Here is a 15,184-nt window from a genome sequence, read left to right as displayed (position 1 = left end):
CAGCTATGCTCAGGGATCACTTCTGGCTGGGCTCACAGCATCAAACGCAGTTCTGGGAATTGAACCAGAGTCAGCCCCAGGCAGGGCAAGCACCCTAACCATGGCACTATCTCTTTGGCCCTACCTTTCTTCCTAACTGGCTGGTTTGTTTCCTCTTTCATACCCTTTCATATGCCACGTGCTAGCTCTCCCCATCAAAATGTGAGCTGTCAGGGCATTCTCCTCAGTCCTCCTGCCTCTTCCTCCTGCCCAGCAGGGGTGTTTATTCCTGCGGGTGAACTGGGACACGGGGTGGAGCTCGCTCTGGCATCTCAGGTCTGAAAGAAGAGGTGGAGAACGCCTGGAGTGAGCTCAGGAGGACGAGGAGACCAGGGAGTGTCCTCCCCGCCCGCCTCACCGGTTGCCCCTCACCTTGACCGCCAGGCGCAGTGGACGTCCAGGTCCCTGAAGATCCCGTGGTGGCCCTCGTGGGCACCGACGCCACCCTCCACTGCTCCTTCTCCCCTGAGCCCGGCTTCAGCCTGGACCAGCTCAGCCTCATCTGGCAGCTGACGGACACCAAGCAGCTGGTGCACAGCTTCGCCGAGGGCCGGGACCAGGGCAGCGCCTACGCCAACCGCACGGCGCTCTTCCCGGACCTGCTGGCCCAGGGCAACGCGTCCCTCAGGCTGCAGCGCGTGCGGGTGGCCGACGAGGGCAGCTTCACCTGTATCGTGAGCGCTCAGGACGTTGGCAGTGCGGCTGTTAGCCTGCTGGTGGCAGGTGAGCAGGGGTGGGGTGCGGTCAGCCTGCGGATGGCAGCTGAGTGGGTGATGGGGGGAACAGCCTGCAGGTCCAGCTGAGTGGGGAGGGTGGGGTCAGCCTACAGGTGGCATAAGAGTGGGGGTATATTAGCCTGCCCGTGACAGGTATGGGGTGGAGCACCCTTCAGCCATACCCCTTTATTCTGCTCACCCTACACACAGCTCAGTGTGGCCCCTGTGCTCACCGCTAGTGTGGCCCCTGTCCTCAGCCCAGTGTGGCCCTGTCCTCAGCCCAGTATGGCCCTGTCCTCAGCCCAGTGTCGCCCTGTCCTCAGCCCAGCATGGCCCCGTCCTCAGCAGGACCCTCCCCCTCTGCGTGACCCCCACTTGTCTGACCTTGACCTGTGCCCTGTGGCCCCGCCCCCAGCGCCCTACTCCAAGCCCAGCATGAGCCTGGAGCCCAGCAAGGAGCAGCGTCCCGGGGACACGGTGACCATCGCGTGCTCCAGCTCGCGCGGCTACCCCGAGGCCGAGGTGCTGTGGCAGGACGAGCGCGGCGCGGCGCCGAGCGGCAACGTGAGCACGTCGCAGACGGCGGACGCGCAGGGCCTGTTCGAGGTGCGCAGCGAGCTGAGTGTGGTGCTGGGCGCCAGCGGCACCTACAGCTGCCGCGTGCGCAACCCGGTGCTGCGGCGGGACGCGCTCAGCTCCATCACCGTCACGCCCCCCAGGGGCCCCCCAGGTTCTCTTCTGGATTGTTCCTCTGGGGAAGGAGGGCGGGGCGGGGCGGGTCAGCGGAGGCTCTGGGCTTAGCGTGCAGGGCAGAGTGGAACGGAGCCCCGGCGGGGGTGGGGGCGGGGTGCTCTGGCGCCAGTGGCCAGACCCTGCGGGAACTTGTGGCAGTGGCAGGTGGAGAGCAATTCCAAGCTCAGCCCCTCCAGCCTCCCGGCTCTCAGGCTCTGGAACCTTCTGGGAACGATGGGGAGGGAGCAGAGGGGGAAAGCGGATCCCCGGAGAGGGCTTTGCGGAGGCTGCCCTGTGAGGGATGAGGAGACTGTGCAGGGGGGGCCTCATACACCCCGTGTTTTGGGGGCCGGGGAATGGGGACACAGTCAGAGCAGGGTTGAAGACGGGGAATCTAGGGGACACTCGGGGCCCCTGGACCATGCTTTCCCCACCTCAACGGCTGCCCCTCACCGCCAGGCGCAGTGGACGTCCAGGTCCCTGAAGATCCTGTGGTCGCCCTCGTGGGCACTGATGCCACCCTCCGCTGCTCCTTCTCCCCTGAGCCCGGCTTCAGCCTGGACCAGCTCAGCCTCATCTGGCAGCTGACGGACACCAAGCAGCTGGTGCACAGCTTCGCCGAGGGCCGGGACCAGGGCAGCGCCTACGCCAACCGCACGGCGCTCTTCCCGGACCTGCTGGCCCAGGGCAACGCGTCCCTCAGGCTGCAGCGCGTGCGGGTGGCCGACGAGGGCAGCTTCACCTGTTTCGTGAGCGTCCGGGACTTCGGCAGCGCGGCTGTCAGCCTGCTGGTGGCAGGTGAGCAGGGGTGGGGTGGGGCGTGGGCATCAGCCTGCAGGGGCAGGTGACAAAAGGAATGCCCTTCTGGACACCCTGCACACAGCCAGTGTGAACCCGCAGCCCAGTGTGGCCCCTGTCCTCAGCCCAGTGTGGCTGCATCCAGCACCCAATGTGGCTCCCGTCCTTAGCTCAGTATAGACCCTGTCCTCAGCCCAGTGTGGCCCCGTCCTCAGCAGGACCCGCCCCCTCTGCGTGACCCCCACTTGTCTGACCTTGACCTGTGCCCTGTGGCCCCGCCCCCAGCGCCCTACTCCAAGCCCAGCATGAGCCTGGAGCCCAGCAAGGAGCAGCGTCCCGGGAACAAGGAGCTGCGTCCCGGGGACACGGTGACCATCGCGTGCTCCAGCTCGCGCGGCTACCCCGAGGCCGAGGTGCTGTGGCAGGACGAGCGCGGCGCGGCGCTGAGCGGCAACGTGAGCACGTCGCAGACGGCGGACGCGCAGGGCCTGTTCGAGGTGCGCAGCGAGCTGAGCGTGGTGCTGGGCGCCGGCGGCACCTACAGCTGCCGCGTGCGCAACCCGGTGCTGCGGCGGGACGCGCTCGGCTCCATCACCGTCACAGGTGAGGGGCGTGCCAGGAGCCCGGGGCGTGGGGGGCTTTGGGCAGCTGGTGGAGTTTCCGGGACCCGTTTCCGGGAGGCCGACCCCCACCCCGGCTTACTGTTTGGAGTCGCTAAGCGTCACTTGTGAGATTTACCTTCCCCATATGCACCTTGGATGTGGCGTCTGCTGGTCACACGGCCATCGAGCACCTGTCTGGCCTCTGGGCTGTGGGTCATGCCAGGGCTCTCTGGGGGCCAGAAAATTGTTGCTGCATCCAAGGGCTTATGTCATTGGAGGCCTTGAGGGACAGCTGGGCTTCTCCCAGGCGCCCAGTCCTGCGGGCGCCCTTGGACGTCCCCGCCCTCCGCCCCCCAGTAGCCAGACACTTCCCTTGTCTTGGCTCTGAGCACTCCTCCCTTCCACAGAGTCGGCCCTAGTCAGAGCCCGCCAGGAAAGGGAAAAGAGCTGGCCACTCTCTGGCCAGGACATGTGGCATCTCGGTGTCCTACTACATCGAGCGCCAAGTCTGGCCCTCAGTCCCCCCAAACCAGCGACCATAGGGGCCTCCCTGTGTTCTGTGGTCGCAGGAAAGCAGTTCTGCCCACCTGGTTCTCCTCTTCACTCTTCCTCTGCTTCCACCCAACCAATGTGCTTGCAGGAGCGAACAGGAAATTCAGAGATTTGGGGCGGAGTTCGGGATGGGCTGTCGGGCACCGAGTCTCTAGGGCCAGGTGGGAGTGTAGAGGGCACGGGGCAGTCGGTAGGCGTCGGGGCTCTCTGCACCCTCACTGAATCGGGGCCGGCAGCCCTGGGCAATGCGGCCAGTGTAGTCTCGCCCCACACCATGCAGTTTCCTTCTTCTTCCCTCTCTCCTTCCCTCCCTCCCTTCCTTCTTTTCTCTCTTCTTCCTTTCTTTCTGTGTCTGTCTGTCTGTCTCTCTCTGATTTGGGGCCACACTCAGAAGTGCTCAAGGCTCACTCCTGGCTCTGCACGCAGGGATCGCTCCCAGGACTCAGGAGAGCTTATGGCATTCCAGGGATAGAACCGCGGCTGGCTGCATGCAAGCAAACCCCCTACCCACTCTCCGATCTTTCGGGCCCTTTCTTTTAAACTTCCGTTGCCCACATTCTCAGCTCTTTCCATTTGGAGATAAGGAATGTGAAGCCCAGACTGAAGCTTTTTCCTGCCCTGCGCCTGGCACGGGGCGAAGGGTGGTCCTGCTCTGGTGGCTTCCCAGGTGGCCGAGGACAGCCGGGCAGGCCGACAGGGGCCTGTTTCCCTGTTCCAGTCTTTTCGGCCCGGACCAGCAGGCTCTGCGTAGTCAGTGCAAGGTAGTGCCAGGAGCCCTGCAGAACCCTGGCACCAAGGCTGGCTTTGGCAGCACCTTGATTGGCAGATCTGCTGTAGACGTTGGCAGCAAAGGGGCGCAGCACCCTGACGGCTCTGCAGAGGGCAGGTGCTGAGGGAGCTGAGCACAGAAATACTGGGGTGGGGGGAGGCTGGGGTCGGACAGATAATACAGCCGTTAAGTCACTTGTCTTGCACGTGGCCACCATGGGCTGGATCCCTGGCATCTCATAGGGTCCTCAAATTGCCAGGAGTGATCCCTGAGTACAGAGCCAGGAGTCGACCCTGAGCACTGCTGGGTGTGGCCCCCAAACAAAAACAGAACAGAAATCCTTGGGGCGGGGATGAGAGGGCTTTTCTGTGTTCACCCTCGCGGCTGGCATGTGGGCGCCACGTATCCTCACTGGTCATGTGAGAGAAGCTGGAGAGCGCGCAGGGAGAGGCCATTGTGAGCCTTGCAGAGGGCGCACTCCGTATTGATTACCTGCCCCCCCCCCACTCCACCAGGAGTCACTCCCACCGGGTGGGAGCCCCGACTGCCCCTTCACAAAACAAAAGAGGGAGGAGGGGCTCAAGACCTGATCTTCAGCTGGGGTCCTGGGCTTGCTCCGGGCCCTGCCCCACCCAGCTCTCTCACGCCACTCAGCCCAGCAGCCGGCAAGGCCCAGCTGGAGCACTGAATGCGAGCCCCAGGGGGGTTTACAGACACGAGCTGCCCAGAGTGAAATAGAGGCCAAGGGCTCTGAAGTAGGCCAGCCCCGCCCCGACAGACCGGAGAGGTAGGAGGCCGGCGGGCACTGCACAGGGGACCCGAGGCTGAATTCGCCTGCTGGCTGCCGGCTGCCCAGACCCATGGTCTTGAGAACAGTGCGGGGGACAAACGCTCAAGATGTCAACACAAAGGATGGTGTGGGTCATGTGTCCACACTGGCCAGAGGCTCCTGACTCCCCCCACCCCCCACATAAAAGAGGCAGGCCTTGCTTGTAGGTGAGAGGCTCGTGCCTGCATGCTCATCAGGTTGGTGTGTTCCAGAAACGCGTGCCCTGGCGGTGCGGGCGCGGGGGACCCACACTTGTTTTTGGGGTAAACCCAGAGTCCCCTCCAAGGCCCCATCCCCACTCCCACGCATGGTCTGCCCCGATTCCTGAGGGGCTGGGCAGGAGACCCCGGCAGGAGACACCTGCCGTCCCTACTGCGGTGGCCTCAGTGCCTGCTGCTCCTCCCTTGTCTCTGCCCTTTTTCATCTCCCTTTGAAAAAAAGTCAATGTTATTATTAGCTCACAGGCTGTCCAGAAACAGGCCACAGGCAGACTGGACACAAGGGCCTCCTTGCCGACGCTTGCTCTGTTGTCTGACCGGTAGCTCCAGGTGGGGCTGGGGGCCTCAGGGAGGTGGATTTCTTTTTTGGGGGGCACGCCCTGAAGTGCTCAGGGCTTACTTCTGACTCTGCGCCCAGGGGGCCATAGGGAACACAGGGGCTTGAGCCCAGATCAACACGTGCAAGGCCAGCGCCCTCCCTGCTGTTCTGTCTCTTGGCCCGGCCAGGTGATGTAAGCCGGGTGGGGAGGGAAGGAGCACTGTTGAGGGGAAACTGATGGCAGTGGTCAGCGGTCCCTGCAGAGAAAGGGCAGGACACGGGTCGGGCCAAACCTGCAGAGGTTTCTGGAGTGGAGTGAGCAAGGCCGACATGGGGGACGTGGGGCTGCTTATGACGGAGGTGCTGACTTGTCCTGAAAAGACAAAAGTGTTGGACTCAGGCCAGGAGAGAGCCTAGAAGGTTCTTGAGCATCATCATCCACAGGCTCTTCCCGTCGACCAGGCTGGGGCTTGTCCATGTGTGGCCACACATGCCTTGTCCACATGTGCTGTGTCAGAGCTGGGGTGTGGGGAATGGTAGTGAGTGGCGTTTCTGTCTGCCGTTGGCCCGGGTGGGCGGGAGTTGGTTGGGAGCTGCTGCTGCAGGCCCAGGCCCCGCGTGACCGCCCTCCCCGGCTTCCCCTCCCAGGGCAGCCCATGACATTCCCCGCCGAGGCACTGTGGGTGACTGTGGGCCTCTCGGTCTGCCTCGTGGTGCTGCTGGTGGCCCTGGCCGTCGTGTGCTGGAGGAAGATCAAGCAGAGCTGTGAGGAAGAGAATGCAGGTGAGTCCTCTGGGAGGAGAGTTCCGGCTGTGGTGTGCATGCGCACAGGCCTCTGGGGCGCTCCTGTCAGCCTGAGAGGCTCTAGGGGACTATGGGGTGTGGAGCCTGTGCCAGGTGTGGAGACAGCAGGATGCTTGCAAAGGCGAGTGGAATGTGTGGTGAGTGTGGTGGGTGGAGGCGAGTGGGGTGTGGTGGGTGGAGGCAAGTAGAGGTGAGTGGGGTGTGGTGGGTGGAGGGTGGGGCGTGTGGTGGGTGGAGGGTGGGGCGTGTGGTGGGTGGAGGGTGGGGCATGTGGTGGGTGGAGACGAGTGGGGTGTGGTGGGTGGAGGCGAGTGGGGTGTGGTGGGTGGAGGCAAGTAGAGGTGAGTGGGGTGTGGTGGGTGGAGGCGAGTGGGATGTGATGGGTGGAGGCAAGTAGAGGTGAGTGGGGTGTGGTGGGTGGAGGTGAGTGGGGTGTGGTGGGTGGAGGCGAGTGGGGTGTGTGGTGGGTGAAGGCAGTGGGGTGTGTGGTGGGTGGAGGCGAGTGGGGTGTGGTGGGTGGAGGCGAGTGGGGTGTGGTGGGTGGAGGTGCGTGGAGGTGAGTGGGGTGTGGTGGGTGGAGGTGAGTGGAGGTGAGTGGGGTGTGGTGGGTGGAGGCGAGTGGGGTGTGGTGGGTGGAGGTGCGTGGAGGTGAGTGTGGTGTGGTGGGTGGAGGCGAGTGTGGTGTGGTGGGTGGAGGCGAGTGGGGTGTGGTGGGTGGAGGTGCGTGGAGGTGAGTGGGGTGTGGTGGGTGGAGGTGGGTGGAGGTGAGTTGGGTGTGGTGGGTGGAGGCGAGTGGGGTGTGGTGGGTGGAGGTGCGTGGAGGTGAGTGGGGTGTGGTGGGTGGAGGCGAGTGTGGTGTGGTGGGTGGAGCCGAGTGGGGTGTGGTGGGTGGAGGTGAGTGGAGGTGAGTGGGGTGTGGTGGGTGGAGGTGAGTGGGGTGTGGTGGGTAGAGGCAAGTGGGGTGTGTGGTGGGTGGAGGCGAGTAGGGGGTGAGTGGGTGGAGGTGCGTGGAGGTGAGTGGGGTGTGGTGGGTGGAGGTGGGTGGAGGTGAGTGGGGTGTGGTGGGTGGAGGCGAGTGGGGTGTGGTGGGTGGAGGTGCGTGGAGGTGAGTGGGGTGTGGTGGGTGGAGGTGGGTGGAGGTGAGTGGGGTGTGGTGGGTGGAGGCGAGTGGGGTGTGGTGGGTGGAGGTGCGTGGAGGTGAGTGGGGTGTGGTGGGTGGAGGCGAGTGTGGTGTGGTGGGTGGAGCCGAGTGGGGTGTGGTGGGTGGAGGTGAGTGGAGGTGAGTGGGGTGTGGTGGGTGGAGGTGAGTGGGGTGTGGTGGGTAGAGGCGAGTGGGGTGTGTGGTGGGTGGAGGCGAGTAGGGGGTGAGTGGGGTGTGTGCTGGGTGGAGGCGAGTGGGGTGTGGTGGGTGGAGGTGAGTGGAGGTGAGTGGGATGTGGTGGGTGGAGGCGAGTGTGGTGTGGTGGGTGGAGGCGAGTGGGGTGTGGTGGGTGGAGGTGAGTGGAGATGAGTGGGGTGTGGTGGGTGGAGGTGAGTGGGGTATAGTAGATGGAGGTGAATGGGGTGTGGTGGGTGGAGGCGAGTGGGGTGTGTGGTGGGTGGAGGCGAGTGGGGTGTGTGGTGGGTGGAGGCGAGTGGGGTGTGGTGGGTGGAGGTGCGTGGAGGTGAGTGGGGTGTGGTGGGTGGAGGCGAGTGGGGTGTGGTGGGTGGAGGTGAGTGGAGGTGAGTGGAGTGTGGTGGGTGGAGGTGAGTGGGTTGTGGTGGGTGGAGGCGAGTGGGGTGTGTGGTGGGTGGAGGCGAGTGGGGTGTGTGGTGGGTGGAGGCGAGTGGGGTTTGGTGGGTGGAGGCGAGTGGGGTGTGGTGGGTGGAGGTGAGTGGGGTGTGGTGGGTGGAGGCGAGTGGGGTGTGTGGTGGGTGGAGGCGAGTGGGGTGTGGTGGCTGGAGGCGAGTGGTGTGTGGTGGCTGGAGGTGAGTGGAGGTGAGTGGGGTGTAGTGAATGGAGGTGAGTGGGGTGTGGTGGGTGGAGGTGAGTGGGGGGTGGTGGGTGGAGTGCGTGGTCAGTGGGGTGACTGACTGGATGTGAGTGGTCAGCGCGGGTAGGAGTATGTCAGGGAAGCTGTGTCCTGCCAGCTGTGATGGGGGCTGTTGGGGACAGGGTGGGGGCAGGGCGTGGGCAGTGAGGTGGGCAGTATCCCTCCGGTGGGGAGTGGGAGTGTTTGTGGGACAGGCTGGGCCGAGTGTCATGTTCCCCTTTCTAGGAGCCGAGGACCCAGATGGGGATGGAGGATCCAAGACGGGTAAGCACGGCCTTCACAGAGGTGCCCGCCACACCTGCCCTGATGTGCTCCCGGGCTACCCCATCCTACCCCAGCCCAAGGCCCCCTGCCTCAGGGTGGGAGGGGGGGATGGCAGGGAAGGGAGGGGGAGCAGGGGGGAGGGAGAGAGGAAGGAGATAAGGCCTCGGGTGGCCATTGTGCCACGTGCCTCTGGGCACCCCGCTGGAAGGGGTGACCTTCCCTGGCTGTGGGACTGACTGCTCCCTTAGGCGCAGGTGACCCCCGTACTGCCTTCCCCCTGCCAGGGCCTCGTCAGGCCCAGGTCCGTGGCCACCTGCTGTGGCCATACAGTCTGACCGGGTCCCCTCTGGTTAGGATGTCAGCCTGGTTACAGATGGTCCCGACTGATGGTACAAGAGGGCCAGAGCGAGGGGGCAGCGGGGAGGGCCCTTGCCTTGCCTGTGGCCAACCCGGGTTTGGTCCAGGCATCCCGTACGACCCAAGCCCCCCCAGACTGGTGCCAGAGTGCAGAGCCAGGAGTAAGCCCCGAGTTTGCTGGGTATGACCCCCCCCCTCACCGCCAACCCCACAAAAATAAACAAAATGTAAGAGTGTTCTGTAAGTGGCTTGCCGAGGGCACGTGCCAGGGGCCACAAGCTCAGGGTGGGCCGAGGCACGGGTGCTCTGCGGTGCTCTGCAGCTGCCGAGGCTTCACCTCTGAGGCTGGGAGGCCCCTGCTGACCCATTAGGAATGGTCCAGTTAACAGCCGGCTCTCACTCCCCAAGGAAGGAAGGGCCGGTGGGCCTCAGGGAAGCGCCCGTCCACCTCGCCTTTGCATCTGGGCAGCGACTGATCTTGGGGCCTTCCTCCTGCCTGGGTGGGGCCCCTCTGCGACTTCTGTGGGGTCCCTGCGATGTGGTGACTGTGCAGGACCACGCCTGTTCATGCTCCAAGCAGCCTCAGGTGGCAGAAGGGTGCGAGGGCATTTGGCCAGACCCGGGCCGCCGGCTCTGCTGCCCTTTCCGCCCTCTGTGACCCCGGTGGGAAGGTCAGGTCAGTGTGGACGGCTCCCTCGCAGAAGTGCAGAGGGTCCCGGGGAGGGAGGGACAGGCTGAGGGCCCGAGACTCCAGAGAGCAGCCTTGTCCCCCACCTGCCCTCCCAGTCCTCCCGGTGTCCCCTCGCTCTGATCCTCTGCTGACCCCTGCCCTGCCCCTCCCATGGGTTGCCCCCTCACCACGTGTTCTTCCTCCCTCTCCCGCAGCCCTCCGGCCTCTGAAGCACAAGGAAAGCAAAGAAGGTAAAGACACCCGGGACTGAGATTATGCATGTGTGCATGTATCCATGCGTGTGTGCTGCATGTGTGCATGTAGACATGCATGTGTATGTGCATGAGTGTATGTGTGCCTGTTTGCATGAGTGTGTGTGCATGTGTGCGTGTGTGCATGCACGCGTCCACATGTGTTCAGGGTGCTGGGAGCTGGTAGGAGGGGGAGACATCACTCTGGCCTGTCACCTGAGACTCCTCACCCCCAGAAGAGCAGCATCCGGACCCCTGTGCTGAATGTAGAGCCCCCCACTGCTCCGGTAGGGCCCCAGCAGGGTCACTTATTTTCTGTTTGGGAGAGAGCCCCCAGCTTCACCCATGCAAGGCAAATGCCCTCACTGCTTAGCCCCGTGTGACAGGTTTGCCTGGGACGGGAGCTTGCTTCTCTTCCCTGTGGCAGTCCGAGCCGTGGGGACCTTAAGCCCACTGATGTCCTGGGCGCATGTTCCATTGACCCAGTTTCTGCTTCTGGAAGCTTCTATCTCGGACTCCAGGAGGCCACAGGCTTCCTTTGCCCAGAAGTGGAGGCAAATGGGACATTTTGTTTCCTAGCTGACTAAAGTGTCTCCCGGTGTGGATGACCAGGAAAGGTGACAGATAAGTTCATCAGAAAGCAAGGTTGGGTCTCTCCTTGGCACCGGAAGAGATGGTGCAGGCCTGAGGCTCCTCCCAGTTCCCCTGAGCTCAGAGCCAGGAATAAGCCCTGAGTGCCACTGGGTGTGACCCGCCCCCACCCGATGTAGTGGCCTGTGTTGCTATGCGGGGGTCTGGAGAGAGAAGTCACCTCTCGCCCACCTGCTCTGAATCAGACAGGGAAGCGAGGACGCGAACGATCAGAGTGTCCATTGGGCTCTGGAGAGCATGGGGCCTCTTGGCTCCACCCTGGCAGCCTGCTCCCTGGGCCTGGCCCAGGGTCCTCAGAGGGGGACCTGCCGGGGACAGAACAGAGCCCAGAGACTGGGAGAGGGTGGCCGGGATCACACGTGCTGGAGTGAGTTGAGGCGCAGACTGAATTCTCCCCGGGGCCCCTGGCAGGCAGCCCAAGGCTCGTCCCCCCGGCCCCCATCGGAGAGGCTTTCTGCTGATACTGGGGGAATCAGGCTGAGGGGCTGGCGAGACGGAAGTGCTGTCTGCTTGGGCCCCGTGAGACTTGGGCAGTGCCCCCAGGCATCTCCATGGCCCGCCTGTCCCTGCCCGCGCCTATGCCATGTCTGATGGTTGTGCTTGTACAGCGACCTCTGGCCTCTGACCTCTCCCATCCGTAGCCACACTACCTATGCAGGGCACAGTGCTGTCCCCAGACTGAAGACGCTGCTTCATGTGCTTTCCTCCCTTTCCTTCCTTCTCATCCTGAAATGCAGATGAAGGACAAGAGTTAGCCTGACCGGCAGGCGGGCAGCTGTGCCCCACCCGGGCCGCGCCCACCTCTCTCTGCACGGGGCCTCTGTGGAACTCTGGGCCTCGGCCTGCCCCCGTGCCCGCAGATGGGGCCCAGGCCGGAAGGTCTGTTCACTCTCCAGAAGATGCCGAATGCAGACTGCCCGCAGCCTTATTTCTCCCGAGTCATCATCAGCTGCCTTAGTTCTCGTGGATCAACTCAGACCACGGATGCCTGGTTTCTCCAGTGGACACATTACATGGACGTCTGGCTCCAAAGACCCCTGCAGCTACCCCTTCCTTCCCTCTGTCTCTCTGGGCCCTGGCGGGCTCAAGGTCAGGGGGAAGCGGTGACCCCTCCTGAGACACGGCTCCTGTATGCCCCTGGGTGGCCCGTCGGGTGTATTCGGGGCCATGCACGGTGCTTCCGTCCGGCCCAGTCTCTCCCGGGGTGCTCTGCCCCCCGCGACTCGGCCCTCCCTATGGGGGTGCGTGCTGGTCATGCTGCTCCCAGGCCCCTCGCGGCCGCCTCTGCTCTTGCTGTCCACTCACGTGCAGTTCACGCGGCAGCCTGGTGGTGGCAGCATTGGGTTATGTGCTGAGCCCCCACTCCACCCACCATTCCACCGGGAACCCCCCCGGGAACTGAACCTCCTGCCGTGGCCTGCTGCCCCCACCCGTGCCTCCCCCTTCTGTGCCCACAGCCCCCCGCCCAGCCCCCGGACACCTGGTTCTCCTCCATCCCGAAATCTTACACAGAGCCGAGGGCCTGGGGCAGAAATACGCAGTGAGGAGGAGCCTCTCCCGGCCTTGGACGCTCTGGCCCTCCCCGAAGTTCACCAGCAGGCCTGAAGCCAGACCCTGAGAATCCGGTCTGGAGCCTGGGGTGGGACTGAGGGTGTGCCCCACATCCACCCCCGCCCCACTATGGTGCTATTCTGGGACACGACACCCCGTGCCCCCACCTCTGTAACCATCTCACCTGGGTGTCCCCGCGCCCGGGGTCTGGAAGCTGTGGGACTGTCTAATTTAAGTGTGGGACTCTAGGACTTTTGTTAAAGGGGGTGTGTCTGGGGGGAAATAAAAGCCTTTGTAGAAAGCGTTTCCAATGCCGGTGTGTGGAGGCCTGGCTGAAGGCCCGCCCTCCCAGACCTCTCAGCTCACAGGGGAGACTTGTGTGGGAACTTGTTTTCTCGGGGCCCTTCCCTGGCCTCAGTTTCCCTCTTGGGAGCGGCCTTGGTCACTGTGAGGAGTTGTCCTCTCTTGGAAGTGGCTCTGGATTTCTTTGCTCAGAGGAATTGGCTTAAAGTGTGTGTGAGCGTGTGTATGAGTGTGTAGTGTGTGTGAGCGTGTGTGTGTGGTTGAGTGTGAGTGTGCGTGTGTGAGTGTGTGTGCATGAGTGTGTGAGTGTATGTGTGTGAGTGTGTGTGTGTGAGTGTGTGAGAGTGGGGGGTGGGCTCTGTGAGTGCCACTGCCTTGGAGGTGGGGGCGCTGAAGCGGGTCCCAGGGAGGCCTGCACGCCACCCTCGGCCGGCTCTGTAAGGGGCACCTGGCCCCTATCATGGCCCAGCCCTGATTCTGCCCTGGGGCCTGGGGCAGGACATTGAGTTGCTCTGAATCTTAGTTGTTGATTTTTCTGGGATTGAGTGTCCTAGGTGGGCCAGAGTGATAGCACAGTGACCTTGCATAGTGGTTGGGTTTGTTTTGTTTTTTTTGGGTCACACCCGGCGATGCTCAGGGTTTACTCCTGGCTCTGCACTCAAGAATTACTCCTGGCGGTGCTTGGGGGACCATATGGGATGCTGGGAATGGAATCCAGGTCGGCCGAGTGCAAGGCAAACACCTTACCCGCTGTGCTATCTCTCCAGTCCCAGTGACCTTGCATATGACCAACCCAGGTTGGACCCCCTGCATCACATGTCTGTCCCCAGAGCCCACCGGGAGTAATCCCTGAGCACAGAGTGTGTACAGCCCTGAGCACCGCCGGGTGTTGGACAGTGGGAGCAGGGGGTGGAACATCAGGTGAATTCTGTCTCTTTAGACCTCGCCCTTGGAACAAGTATCGGGTCAGAAGAGATAATGGGATGGTGTGGCAGCAGATAAAAGGAGCCCCCCACCCCAGATGCTCTCCCTGCACCTCCGGACAAGAAAGCTCAGATTCAGGCAGGGCTGGAATGCCCGGGCAAGGACAGAGACTGGGCACAGACGTCCCACCCATGCACACGCGGCTGTGGCCGGAGATGAGGAAAGCCAGGACAGGACGTCAGGGAACCACTGGGGTCCAGCCCAGGAAGGGTCCAGGACACGATTTCAGACGAGGGAGGCATGCACGGGATGGAGAGTGACACAGGATGGACCTGGCCGTCCTACACTAGACGTGAGTGGACTGACGGGAGGACAGTGGGACAGCGTGGACGGGGACGGGCAGTGCCAGGGACAGGATGAGTCATACACGGGTAAAGGCGCGGCCCTGGCATCTGGGGAGGGACCCGGAACCATCTACTTAAACTGTACATAGATGCTAACTTCTAACCTTCCGAGTTTCATATGCAAATCTTTTGTTCCGCTCTCAAGAACCCACCAGTGCAGGAAAATCCGCTTTCGCACTTAACAGTTTGGCCCAAAAACCAAAAAGGAAAATGGTCTTCGTCACCTCCACCCCTCACTTCCACCCTCACCTCCAGAAAACCAAGCATGAGCGGTTTCCTGAGAGCCGGGTGGTGTGTAAGGAGCCCTCGGTGGAGCTGGGCTGGCCCCGCCTGGGGGATGGGTCTGGGCTCTGGGCCGCGTGGTGTTGGAGCAGCAGAAACTCAGCCTGGAGCAGTCAGCTTCCTCCCAAGCCCTGCCACTCGCCTGTGACCAAATCAGTCAGATTTCAGGTCCTTAGTTTGGAAGCGAGGAGAGGCCACACCTGACAGTGCTCCTGGCTTAGTGCTCAGGGGACAAAGTGGTGCCAGGGATCCCCTCATATGCAAAGCATACACTCCACTCGGCCCTTTGAGCCACACGCAGGGCCCTGGAGGTGTCTTCATTTCTAAGGTAAATATTGATTCCTGTGTTCTCTTTCTTATTCAAATGGTGGAAACCACCCTCAGCAGCGCCAGGGTACACTGAATGGTGCTTGGGAGGCACGAGGTGATGGGGATGCAACTCGGGCCTCAAACATGCGGTGCACGTGCTCTCCCACGGGCCCTCTCTGGCCCGGGGCTGAATTTAATTTTCTTCCCTCCCCTCCCCTCCCCTCCCCTCCCCTCCCCTCCCCTCCCCTCCCCTTCTCTTCCCTTTCCTTTCCCTTCCCTGTGGGGGGCGGTGAGGAGAGGCACACCCAGTGGTGCTCAGGACTTACTCCAGGCAGGGCTGGAGGGACTATGTAGGTTGCCGTGGGTAGAACCTGGGTGCCTGGCCCCTCTGCCATCACTCTGTCCTAAGGGGCCTGAAACTGGGGCTGGAGCTATAGCACACCAACGTTTGCATTGCCTGCAGCAGACCCGGGTTCAATCCCTAGTATCCCATATGGTCCCCTGAGCACCCCCAGGAGTAACTCCTGAAAACAGAGCCAGGAGTGACCTCCGAGAACCACTAGGTATGCCCCCACGCCCATCACCAAATAACAACAGAAAGTTTTGCTAGGAGTGAGAGCCAAGGAAACTGAATTTTCTGGTCTTAGTAGGGATGATGACTGTGCCCTCGAGCAGGTGGGTGGCCTTGTTAGAAAGTCTGGGGTCCTAGGAGGACAGGGCCCTCTTGGCAGGAAAGGCCACCAGGGACGTTCAGTGTGGAGCTTAGAACACCTGAAGACTTGAGCCAGCACCCTGCACCCCGCCCCC

At 62.9% G+C, this 15,184-nt stretch overlaps 1 protein-coding gene across 2 annotated transcripts in view; it reads left to right on the top strand.

Annotated features, from left to right (window-relative positions):
- CD276 (CD276 molecule) overlaps positions 1-12,471 on the top strand; it is a 33,468-nt gene extending 20,997 nt beyond the window's left edge. Inside the window, exons 3-10 of one of the 2 annotated variants that reach the window (XM_055133524.1) lie at positions 424-762; positions 1,171-1,485; positions 1,947-2,285; positions 2,571-2,888; positions 6,223-6,357; positions 8,637-8,675; positions 9,918-9,953; positions 11,342-12,471. In XM_055133524.1, the coding sequence (XP_054989499.1) occupies positions 424-762; positions 1,171-1,485; positions 1,947-2,285; positions 2,571-2,888; positions 6,223-6,357; positions 8,637-8,675; positions 9,918-9,953; positions 11,342-11,364 (1,544 nt within the window). In that variant the 3' untranslated portion in view covers positions 11,365-12,471. The remainder of the gene's footprint in view (positions 1-423; positions 763-1,170; positions 1,486-1,946; positions 2,286-2,570; positions 2,889-6,222; positions 6,358-8,636; positions 8,676-9,917; positions 9,954-11,341) is intronic. The other variant, XM_055133525.1, reaches the window with a different exon arrangement.
- The last annotated feature ends 2,713 nt before the right edge of the window (positions 12,472-15,184 follow it).

The sequence above is a fragment of the Sorex araneus genome, chromosome 3, assembly GCF_027595985.1.
Source record: "Sorex araneus isolate mSorAra2 chromosome 3, mSorAra2.pri, whole genome shotgun sequence".
NCBI classification, from domain to species: Eukaryota; Metazoa; Chordata; class Mammalia; order Eulipotyphla; family Soricidae; genus Sorex; species Sorex araneus.
The sequence above is the reverse complement of the archived record's forward strand: the minus strand, read 5'-3'. Positions and strand labels throughout refer to the sequence as shown.